This window comes from Adiantum capillus-veneris, chromosome 8 (assembly GCF_014529385.1).
Source record: "Adiantum capillus-veneris isolate H3 chromosome 8, ASM1452938v2, whole genome shotgun sequence".
Lineage (NCBI taxonomy): Eukaryota > Viridiplantae > Streptophyta > Polypodiopsida > Polypodiales > Pteridaceae > Adiantum > Adiantum capillus-veneris.
The window spans coordinates 25,296,157-25,308,735 of record NC_140938.1 but is presented as its reverse complement, the minus strand read 5'-3'; the positions used below and the strand labels follow the sequence as shown (position 1 = coordinate 25,308,735).

The 12,579-nt window shown below is 45.5% G+C and overlaps 2 protein-coding genes across 2 annotated transcripts in view; one reads left to right on the top strand and one right to left on the bottom strand.

Moving 5' to 3' along the window:
• Nucleotides 1-12,579, top strand: part of LOC147451819 (Pyridoxal phosphate (PLP)-dependent transferases superfamily protein) — a 213,511-nt gene that overhangs the window by 8,274 nt on the left and 192,658 nt on the right. The gene's annotated exons all lie outside the window — the stretch shown is intronic.
• Nucleotides 11,356-12,579, bottom strand: part of LOC147451822 (uncharacterized) — a 29,653-nt gene continuing 28,429 nt past the window's right edge. The window contains exon 3 of the mRNA XM_086518737.1: nt 11,356-11,610. Within this exon, the coding sequence (XP_086374863.1) occupies nt 11,356-11,610 (255 nt within the window). The remainder of the gene's footprint in view (nt 11,611-12,579) is intronic.

Genomic DNA, 12,579 nt, shown 5'->3' with positions numbered 1-12,579 from the left:
AATTTCGGATCCTTCGCAATGTTGATCATCATCTTTGTTGCGTTGTTAACCAATTGTCGACGTTCCATCTCTTCAATCTCTGCTTGAGTAGGCCCAGGTGGGCCGTACTCTTCGTGAGAATCTTCTTGTGATCTCTTCCCGCATCCCCAGATGCAGAAGAAGTTGAATGTTCTTTGTTGGAATCCATGAGTGTCGCGAGAAAAGGATCGGATTTCCCGGTAGAAGAGAAATCGGCGGCGCTCTCATACCACTGTAACAAACTTGGATACCGCGACACAACACAGATTCACTTCAAAACAGTTCACTTCAAAAAAGTTCACAATTCACACTTGATTCGACACGGCCCGGCGTAGTTCCGTGCCTAGAGATATTGGCCCCAAAGACTGGCGCCCCTTTGGGTATTTCTTTTTGTATTAATCTGTGTTCAAAGTACAAGAGAGTGGGAGGGTGCTCACTCTCAGACTCTGCGTCCAGATGCCTGAAACGAATGAGGAGATAGGATCTCCCGGCCACACAGACCGCCTATAGATATGCGTCGGACGAACCACCCGACCATAGCCACCATCCGGCAGCTCCCCCGTGCTGAGGCTAGCGTCCGAGGACGTAGGCGTGCACCTGTAAGACCGAGCGTCCCATACCACCCGGCCTCACCTCCTCGAGGTGACCTCGCGCACTCCTAGCCTCGCGGGCTAACCATTGGCACTCTGCCAGTGGGGTCGATAACTGTAAATGAGGCCTTGGCCTCCCTTTTATAATAATGGCCAGCCACATTGGCCGTGTTCACACTACATCCGCCCGAACACTGGACGCCCATCCCAACGGCATCTGGGCTAGATCCCCTCTCCTATGAGCGGGACATAACATACTCCCCCCCTTAAGAACCATTGATGTCCTCATCAATGAAGTGGGGATACTGAGCCTTCAAAGCTCTAACAGGTTCCCAAGTAGCAAACCTTTCAGATTGACCCTTCCATTTAATTAAGTACTCGTCATAAGCCTTTTGGCGCGAATGACGGGTACGATGGTCTAAAACTGCTTCTGGTTCTCGAGGAATATACTCAGTTTGCGTATCTTGCCATACATTTTCCTCGATAGGCACAACAACGTCGGCTTCGCCCAATTTCACTTTAAGGCGGCTGACATGAAACATTGGATGTACACTAACATCCGAAGGAAGAGCCAGTTTGTAGGCAACTTGGCCAATTTTCTTTGTGATCAAGAACGGACCACAATATCTAGCTGAAAGCTTATAATGCTTTCCTGTTCGCATAGTCTTGGAATCCTTGCGTATCTTCAGATAGACCCATTGTCCCACATCTAGAGTCCTTGGAGACCTCTTTTGATTAGCATAAGTAGTGACTCGATCACGAGCCGTTCTTATACTATCCTTAGCCAATTCAAGCATTTTCTGCATGTCATACAGGAAATCACGAGCTTGGCGTTCCTTGACTTTCTCTAAGCCAATAGCAATTGGGGATTTAGGCTCAAATCCATACATCAACATGAACGGGCTAAATCCAGTAGCAGAATGCTTGCCACTATTATAGGCAAACTCTAACGTGGAAGATACCTTTCCCAATTAGATTGCCTGTGAGAGACATAGGCTCTCAACATGTCCTCTAACGTCTGATTCATCCTCTCAGTTTGTCCGTCGGACTCAGGACGGTCAGAAGACGACATACTCAACTTCGTCTGAAGGTGAGCAAAGACATCTCGCCAAAATCGGCCAGTGAACTTAGTATCACGATCACTGACGATATCTTCTGGGAGACCATACATGTTATAAAGCTGATCAACAAATAAAACCGCCAATTCATGGCTTTTTCCTGTCGACTTCGTTGGTATAAACTTCGCCATTTTTGTGAGTCTATCGACCACAACCCAAATAGCGTCATTGCCTCGACTAGTATTAAGCAAACCAACGATGAAATCCATGGAAATACTTTGCCACTTGGCATCTGGGATTTCCAATGGGTGTAGTAGGCCAGCTTTCATAAGGCGCTCGGCCTTATTGACCTAACACTGAGCGCATCTCTTCACATAGCTCTCTATGTAAGAGCGCATCCTTGGCCAATAGAAATATCGCTTGACCAAAGCCAAAGTTCTCTGGATGCCTGGGTGCCCAACGCTAGGAACATCGTGGCATTCGCACAAAATCTTTTGTCGAATCTCATCGATTTCCGGCACGCAGACTTTACCATTTCTGAACAATAGTCCACCTCTAATGGAATATTGTCGCTGTCTCGTCTCTCCAGCATGACTCACTTGGGTCTCCGGATCACCCAAGCCTGTATGCGAGTCACGCCCTGCTTCGACCTCGTTCCATATCTTGCCAAAATGGCCATCGGAACGACATAGCCCTCAGAGAGAGAGATAGAAATCCGTCGAGATTTCAGCCATAGACAAGGCATTGACCTCAGGAATCCTACTGAGCGCATTGGCAACTCGATTGCCGGATCCTTTTCTATAACGGATCTCAAAGTCAAACTCTTGCATAAGCTCAACCCATCTAGCCTTCCGGCCTCTGAGATCACCCTGATCACAGATATAGCGCAAGGAATGATGATCTTTCCATGCAACAAACGTAGAGCCATACAAGTAGTGCCGCCATTTCCTCAAGGCGTGGACTACGGCATAAAGCTCTTTTTCGTACGTTGGATAACGCATCTCAGCGTCAGAAAGCTTCTTACTTTCAAACGCAACAGGACGTCCATCCTGGTATAACGCCGCACCAATAGCATAATCACTAGCATCCGTTTCAACCACAACGGTTTGCTAGGATCCACAATGTGCAATATTGGCGCGGTAGTCACCAAGTGCTTCAGTGTCCGAAAGCTCTCGTCGAGACGCTCATTCCAGACAACAGGGGGATTACCTTTACGACGAGGACCCGAAGTCTTCGGTCCTTTCACCCCTCCTTTTAAAAGTTGCGTAAGCGGAGCGGCAACTTTAGAGTAATCCTTGATGAACTTGCGAAAGAATCCAGTGTAAAGCCTAAAAAGGACTTTACTTGGCGCACATTCTTCAGAATGGGCCAATTTCGCACTTTATCCAACTTTTCAGGGTTGACGTGAATTCCATCGCGAGTAATGATGTGACCCAAGTACAGAAGCTCTTTCTTAAAGAATTCACACTTAGAAGCCTTAGCGTAAAGCTTCTCAGTTCTCAGTACTTCGAGAAGAGTACGTATATGCACTAGGTGCTCAAACAAACTTCGGCTGTAGATCAAGATATCATCGAGAAATACAACAACGAAGTTGCCTAAAAATGGTCTCAGCAGATCATTCATCATCCGCTGAAACGTAGCCGGAGCATTGGTCAAACCAAAAGGCAAGACCAAAAACTCGTAATGACCATAACGCGTATGGAAGTCTGTCTTAGGAATATCTTCCAGTTTGATCCATATTTGATGATAGCCTGATCGCAGGTCTATCTTCGTAAAATACCACGCTCCATGGAGCTGATCTATTAGATCGTCCATACGCGGGAGCGGATACTTGTTCTTGACAGTGAGCTTATTCAACCCCTTGTAATCCATGCAGAAGCGCATAGTGTTATCCTTCTTTCGAGAAAGTAGCACTGGCGCTCCCCACGGGGATTTGCTAGGCCGAACAAAACCCTCGTCGAGATAATCTTTCAGCTTCAGCTGTCGCTGAATCTCGTCCTCCTCGGTTTTACTAAACCGATAGGGTTGCTTTGAGAAGGGCTGACTACCAGCCACCAACTCAATGCCATGATCTACTCCTCCCGAAGGCGGCAAGCCAAGAGGTAGATCATCAGGAAAAACATCCTTGAAATCAATCATGATTTCTCGGATAAGGTTGGATTCGTCGGAATCCCCAAGTTCAACAGAAGAACATGAAACATTTTTACGAAATTCAGTGACAGAAGTACCAAGGACTAATGAATCAAACCAAGCAGATGGTACACATTGATAAAAGTCAACATCAAAAGACTTTATTTCTTTATACATTTCCAAAGCAGTAACAACTGGTACTGCAAAACCATTATTTACAGACTTCTGATTACAAAGCGACACAGATACATGAGGCATGTTCTGCTTAACAAAAACAATAGAGTGATGTACATAGTCTATATACAATGAGTCTTGTTTATCATAAAACCATGGAATTCCTAAAATAACATCTGCTGTGTCGAGGCGCATGATGTGGAAATCCAGGTTCTCTTTGTAATCAGCCAGCTTGAGCGACAAGTCTGGAACCATCCGATTCCATACATCCGTATCCACGCCACGAGCCATCTTCACGCGATACTCATGGTCACTGTCCTGCGTCCGCAGGTTCAATTTCTGCACCAATTTTGCATCCACAAAAGTGTGTGAGCTTCCATTATCAAGGAGTATGACCATTGATCTTTTTGGGGAAACGGAGAAGATCGTGCTTACCAAACACTTTGGTGCTAAAAGTACAATTTGTGTATGAACTGTGCGCTAAATGATGGATTTCAACTTTAACAACATCAGAGTTACCTGAGATCAATCTGAACCGAAGGACGGCCTTGCGGTTTCTGCGTCGTTTTCTTTTTAGGGCAATCCTTGATTTGGTGGCCTGTCTGGCCACATTCGAAGCAAGCCCCCTTCTTCACTGCATCAGCAACTGAAGCATTTCTGGCTTTCTTCTTTTCCTGAGAAGATCTTGGCGGTGATTGACTTATGTTGGAATCGGGGTCGCTTCCTTGAAGCACCCTCACCGGATTGATGGTGTGCAATTCTTTTCTTCTCATAATTCGCTCCATTTATCAAATGGAACGTCCTGGCCTTTGCCACTGCATCCTCGACATCAGTCGGGGCTTTGTCCTTGATTAAGGCCCAACGGTAATCTTCATGTAACCCCAACAAGTACATGTGCTCGGCGTGTGTGGAATCCACCTTGCAGAAGGTGAGCGCCTCTTTGAAAGGTGTCGTATACTTATCAAAAGACAAAGTTTTCATCGAAAGACTCTGCAGTTTGGCGTAAGCTTTCAAAGGGTCCATTTTGGCGAAATCCCTCTTGAATTTTACGCAAAAATCAGCCCACGTCGTAGGCTTTTCTGTCATATCACGCCACCAGGTAAGAGCCTTACTGCGCAAATAAAGAGGAATCGTCTGAATCCTCCGTTCATCATGCTCCCCATGGAGATCAAAGTATGTGGTCCACTGGTGCAACCAATTATTTACAGCCAATTCCGTACACTCCTCTTCACCTGAGAAATTTGTAGTTTTATACAGAATTGTGGTAGTCGGACCACCCTGCGAACGCCCAAAAGCAGCAATCTGCGTCCGCAAATGCTGTAGATGGGTTTCGCCCTCGGAAATAGGCGCGGTCGTCGATTGAGCCATATTTTTGAGAGTAGAAAGTCAGGAACTGAGCCCCCGTACGACCCCTTCGAGAGAGGCCAAGCCAAGGCTCGTCTGAACATTTGCGTTTTCCAGAGCGGTAACACGCTGGTCAAAGCTCTGGAAAGTGCTTGTAATCCATGTGTAGAGAGCATGCGTGAATGGAATTTGAATGTTACTCGGCGCGTCGTCACGTTGGACATCCGAGCTGGAGGAATCCATGGCGAAGTGTGCGAAAAAACTGGAAAATTCACGCGAAACCGAGCCTTTTTTGCACTTTTGGTCGCGAAAAGTTGAAGGTGCGAAGAGCTCCATGCGTCGGCCATAGCGCGTGAAGGTGAGCAGGTGATGGCGGGAGCGCGAGCGGGTGAGAGGGAGGAGCAGTAGAAAGAAGTAGAGAGCTTAAAAATGAGTGTCTCTGCAAACTTTGAAGTCTCTGTAAGGGAGTTTTTTTTTTTAATAACTCAGGTTCAGACCATAACTTAAAAAACTCAAAAAAAGTCCTGGCCATACTTTAAAATAGTGCTTTTAAAGTTGAAAGGAAATTGGATAGCGTGGAAAAAAAGCCAGCGCAAGAAAAAAAACGAAGGCTGTCTCGCCCAGATACTGTCGGGTGGGAAAAAAACGCACCTCCCTGGCATGTGGATGTGCGTGCCCGACTCACGCTGGAGGCCAGATGGGCTAGCGACCTCTCCACGCTGGAGGCCAGCACGGCTTCTCTCCACGCTACAACAGAAGCCCTCTACCCCCACTTGTGTGCAGGTATCACAAGAGAGAGGTCTCTCTCTCTCTCTCTCTGTGCTTCACACAGAGAGACTTACAGAGAGATGTCATATGCTGAATTGCAATACAAAAACAGCAAATGAAAGGTAAATACATTGCTTTTCATCGAAAACCAGTAAATTCATCGGAAATCTTTCAATTTCCAGCACTCCCATCTGCCAATTTGCTGTTTTTTTACAAAAATCAGCAATCGAACTTTATTATTTACCTGCAAACATGCTTCCGAGAAGAGAATTAAGTAATTTCAGCAATTTAATCACTAAAAAATCACGCGAACACAAGGTTTTCCAATCCGAACCGTTCCGTAGGTGTGCTCACGGTCCTTCGTGCAGCCAAGCCGGCTCTGATACCATGAAACGAACGAGGAGATAGGATCTCCCGGCCACACGGACCGCCTATAGATATGCGTCGGATGAACCACCCGGCCATAGCCACCATCCGGCAGCTCCCCCGTGCTGGGGCCAGCGTTCGAGGACGTAGGCGTGCACCTGTAAGACCGAGCGTCCCATACCACCCGGCCTCACCTCCTCGAGGTGACCTCGCGCACTCCTAGCCTCGCGGGCTAACCACTGGTGCACTGCCAGTGGGGTCGATAACTGTAAATGAGGCCTTGGCCTCCCTTTTATAATAATGACCGGTCACACTGGCCGTGTTCACACTACGTCCGCCCGGACTCTGGACGTCCATCCCGACGGCATCTGGGCTAGATCCCCTCTCCTATGAGCGGGACATAACAATGCCCCTGAGAAGTGAAGCCCTGTCCACTTATTTATTGGTTACAAGGGATGCCCAAAAGCAGAGCCCCAAAAGCAGTAAGTGAAAAGCCTAAAAAAATAAAGCAACTTATTCCCAAAAGCTGCCAATTTTTCAGCCATCGCAAAATCAGGAATTCTGTACGTTTTGCCACATCATCAGCTCTACAAAAAGCGCGATTTTTCATACACTGTGCCACGTCACCCTGTCAGCGCATTTTACAACGGAAATTCTGGAAGTCTGTACGGCAGTCTGTCAGCTCTTTTTGCGGGCGAGTGTGTGTGTGCCGGGGTCTGTTGCCACTCTGTCCAGGGCCATGCCACGTCACCCATTTGTGACACTGATGACGTGAGTAGGGATGTCAAAGTTGTTGTCCAGGCTAGCATGATAAAGGTAATAATCTTATTCTTCGTGTTTGGACAAGCAGCGAAGTTGAGATTGCATATTGTCAAGTTTTGAACTTTGTACTGCTTTGGTTGTATTTAGCCTCTTCTAGGTAGGTTCTTAGTAGTATTCATTTCTAGTATTTAGCTTACTTTAGGTTTTAAGAATTTGTCACTTAGAAGTTGTTGTGTGGAGTTTGATCTCTAGGATTAAGTCTTTGAGATGTCTTATCCTTGTAAGCTTAAAGTTTAGTACTAGTTTCAACTTTTATTCAAGTACGTTGTTGTATCTTATTTTGCTTCTCTTTTCTAAAAGCATTTTTAAGTGTAACGGTTTGTTTTATTTAGTTTTTTTTAGTACCAAATAAAGTGATTTAGTTTTTTCTTTTTTTGTTTTCTTGTGTCCCTTGCTTTTGTATTTTTGTGAGCGATTTATCCCCTCTTATAATTTGTAAGTTCAGATGTCACGTGACACATCCAACCCTATGTGTCAGTGGGTACAAGCTACAGCATGATCAGGGTTCAGTCAGTCCAGTCAAGTCTAGATTAGAAGTGATATGACACTTTTGTGAGTCTATTCGTAGACCGTGCATGCCGAGTCACTTAGCATAGATGCATATCCTCTGGTTGCACACAGCATGATCATCAATATTCCCTTCAGAATCCATCAGATTTAGTCAAGGGAATTTTCCAGTGCATTTAGCCTATTTTCCCTATTTTTGGTATTTTCACTGATTATTTTTAAGTGACTTCCCAACAAAAGTAGGTAGGGCAATTTTGCTAAGTTAATATATAAGCAAACCCAAGTTAGCACTTTCTGGCAGAAGAGGCATCAGGAGCACTTGCTCAACAGGCACCTTCTCCGCAGAACCCCAGCAGGACCATTGGTGTTTTTGGGTCTCCATCCTCGCCATACACATCAGCCAGCGTTTTCAGTTTGCATCATCGTCGGAAGCCCTCGAAGCCTTGGCATTTGCAGATCGCTAGCAGCAGTACCAGAATACCTAGCGTTTTTACAGTTTCCATCGTCGGAACTCTTCAGGCAAGCTAGCGCTTTTGCTAGTGTTTTTCATTTGCTGCAACATTTTCATTTTCAGCCGTTGATGAAGCACTTGCAGCAGCGCCACAGTTGATTGATTTCGATCACACAGAAAAGATTCGATCTCATTGTTTGGATGTGTTTGATGAACGGGTTGTCACTCCGTCTCTATGTTCATCTACATTGCATACACAGTCTTTCGAGAAGACAAGATTTTTTCCAGTCACTTTACATGGAATAGGTATGTTCATGTTTTTGTGTTAGAAGTGGTTTCAGGAATTTTCAGCCACGGAGATTCTTGAAGACGAAAGAAGCAGGACTCTAGACGAAGTTGAAGCATCGAAGGAGCCACAGAAGACTTTGTGTCGCTTTCGGCGTGGCCCAAAGAAGCAAGCATTGCAGACCTTTATGAAGTTCAAGTCCCGCACAACCCACACATCAGCATGGGCCGGCGAAGAGTCCCTTCCAGGATTTCGGATGCTTTTGGCGATCTCCCTCGACGCCATACAGTTCGGTACCAGTACCTCACTTTGAAAAGGAGGGGATGTCACGTGACACATCCAACCCTATGTGTCAGTGGACAAGCTACAGCATGATCAGGGTTCAGTCAGTCCAGTCAAGTCTAGATTAGAAGTGATCTGGCACTTTTGTGAGTCTATTCGTAGACAGTGCATGCCCAGTCACTTAGCATAGATACATATCCTCTGGTTGCACACAGCATGATCATCAGTATTCCCTTCAGAATCCATCAGATTCAGTCAAGGGAATTTTCCAGTACATTTAGCCTATTTTCCCTATTTTTGGTATTTTCACTTATTAGTTTTAAGTGACTTCCCAACAAAAGTAGGTAGGGCAATTTTGCTAAGTTAAGATATAAGCAAACCCAAGTTAGCACTTTCCTGCAAAAGAGGCAGCAGGAGCACATACTCAACAGGCACCTTCTCCGTAGAACCCCAGCAGGACCATTGGCGTTTTTGGGTCTCCATCCTCGCCATACACATCAGCCAGCGTTTTTAGTCTGCATCATCGCCGGAAGCCCTCCAAGCCCTGGCGTTGCAGATCGCTAGCAGCAGTACCAGAATACCTAACGTTTTTACATTTTCCATCGCCGGAACTCTTCAGGCAAGCTTGGGTTTTTGCTAGCGTTTTTCATTTGGTGCAGCGTTTTCATTTTCAGCCTTTGATGAAGCACTTGCAACAACATTTTCAGCATTAGACACAGTAGCAGATTAACCCCTTGAAGCATTGTAGAGATCCCCCATTTTCAGCCAAAACAGTCATTTTTAGCCACCGAAACAGTCCCCAAATTCAGCAGTTAGAAGACCACAGATTTCAGCCCTAAAGTCGTTGTCGTCATCACCGTCGTCGTCATCGGCATAGTCCCAAGTTGCATCAGTCCATTGCATACGCATTGTACCACTTTGTGCAATCATAAGTAGACCACTCTCGCCGACGAGAGTGGGGCCTTCGGAGGAGGGTTTTACAATGTCTCTGGTGTCGTATCTCTCTTCTCTCTCTATCTCTCAGTCTCATACACTTGCACACACAGTGTCCATTCACTTTGTTTGTGATCATAGCATTCTCTCATTAAGAACGGAAGGCTCTCCCTTCCATAAGAACAAAAAGGAACCTTGAGCACAATTCGGAGCACTCATCTTGAGCAAAGCGCAACAATCATTCCGCTGCACCTAACATCAGACTATTCTGACCATATGAAGGTATATTTCCTTTTGCAAACTCATCTATTTTCAATATCTTTGCTAGCTGTAGAGAGAGAGTTTTGTCTTGATTAAGGATCAAAGGTGTGTAGTTCTTGATCTTGTACTTTATCTCAAGCTAGCAATGCTCACCAAAAGGATCATGTACTGGAGCTCTAACCACTTCACTGTAACAAGACAACACCACGTGCCAACTGAAAGAATAGACTGTAATAGACTTGGACACTTCAAGCCAAAGATCTACAGCAACACACATGAGAAATATTGGAAACGATTGAATAGAACTTAAAAATAGAGAAAGAGAGAAGAGGAGAGACGACATGGCACAGCGGAGTTCCGCATCTAGACGCACTGGCCCAAAAGACGGGCACCCCTTCTTGGTATTTCTTTATTCTTATGCTTCTCAAAGTACAATGTCGGAGGGGTCTCCTTCTCTCAGTGCTCCCCAAGAAAATCAGAGCCGAAATGAGGCCCTGGACACGCTTATGAAGGCCCTTGGCCAAACTCAAAAGTAGTTACATGAAAAGCACCGATGCCCAAAAGCTCCAGGCTTCAAAAGCAAGTGTCCCATGGTTGCCCGTCCGCAAATCGCGAGCGTTTGTACAGCCGGCTACGTTAGCACTTTTTATGCAAAAGGGGGTTCATGCAATATTTTACAAGGTTTTAGGCCCCTCGACCGGGTTCCATAAGTTGGGATAGGTTAGGTTTAAACCTAACCCTTTTTGGGCCCCTCGGCCATATCTGCAAGTTGGTAAAAAGTTATTCTGCTTCTTTCACAAGGGTTTTGGCCCCTTCAGGCTCTGTCTTTTTGGCCATGCCACGTCATCACTTTGTGACATACTCCCCTCTTGAAAGAATTGTAATCACCCTCGATTACGCCTGCAAAACAGACATAGGACAAAAACTAGTTCAGTAGACACTGACTCTAAGTACCGATGCACTAGACCACACATGTCCAACACTTGCACAGAGACGACAATCATCGAACATTCACATCACTGTTTCTGTCGAGATCTTAGATGCGAATCATGATCAGTGTAACTTATTTAGCTATCACATCCATACTGCGTTGATCTTTTCATGGATGTTGTGATCTACTAAATCTCATATCACATCCACATCACCTCTCAGGTGACCAAGACAAAATACTGCAGTCATTTCGTCTTGGAGACATGTATTCAAACAATAAACACATGAGAGAGCACATCTAACAGATTCATTTTAGGAAATCCCATTTAAAGTACTTCTTTACATAAAGTTATTCAGCAGAATACTGTCAGCTTGTGAGTATCCTAGAAATCTCAAAAGAAATCAATGATTTTATTCCCATCGAGGTAACCTGTGTTAAAGGAGCAGAGAACTCCCCTCTTGTGCAATCCACACCTCATCAGATTCAACCCAACCTGTTGATTCATTGGTAACTCTTGGAATAGTCGGTGCTAAACCAACAGCCTCAAGGTAAAGCTCTAGTATCCGAGGAGTATCTGCTAAGTAGTTCTCTATCATCCATTTGGCATCAAGAGCCGGATAGTTCCTGAACTTGACCAAATATCGTCGTCTCAGCTTACCATTCACTTTCTTTTCCTTGTGAGCCATGACCTGTTCGAGAATGAGTATCCGTAACAAAGTGATGATGTGGCATGTCCTAAAGGACGGACTCTGGAGAGGGGTCAAAACCCTAGTGAAAGAGGCAGAAGAAGTTTCACCAAGTTACAGAGTCTTACCGAGTGGCCTAAACTCGCCTAAAAGTTGTTCCAACTTACTGTACCCCGGTCGAGGGACCTAAAACCTTAAAAATAAAACGGGACCCTAAATTTGCGAGCAAGCTGATGACGTGGCAGACTATACAAACTTTTGAGAATCCCGTCGCAATTCGTGTTGACATGTTGACGTGGCGCTGCGTGCGAACAACCCCACATGGTGCTAGTGTCACGAGACTGTGACAACCACTATATATATTTGTTGGTTTCTTTCCCTTGATTTTTATTTAATTTTTGGGACCCTCTTGTTGAAATCACAAATGCCCGGACATTGCATGGTCAGTGTGAAATGGCCGTTGGCCGAGAGTTTCACCCACAGGAGTCAAGGCAAGGCAGCCACGAGATGGTTGAGCCAATCGGCACTGGAATCCGATTAGTAATAAGTTGATGGGTACTAGGAATTAAACCACATGGAGCAAACTGGACACATGGCAGTAGGAGTGTTAGGTGCAGCGGAATGAATGTTTGCGCTTTGCTCAAGATGAGTGCTCCGAACTGTGCTCAAGGTTCCTTTTGTTCTTATGGAAGGGAGAGCCTTCCGTTCTTAATGAGAGAATGCTATGATCACAAACAAAGTGAACGGACATTGTGCGCGCAAGTGTATGAGACTGAGAGATAGAGAGAGAAGAGAGATACGACACCAGAGACGACGTAAAACCCTCCTCCGAAGGCCCCACTCTCGTCGGCGAGAGTGGTCTACTTATCATTGCACAAATTGGTACAAACTATATGCAAGTGATTGATGCAAGTCTAGGCTATGTCGGCGATGACGAAGTCGACCTAAGGGCTGAAATCTGCAATCTTCCTA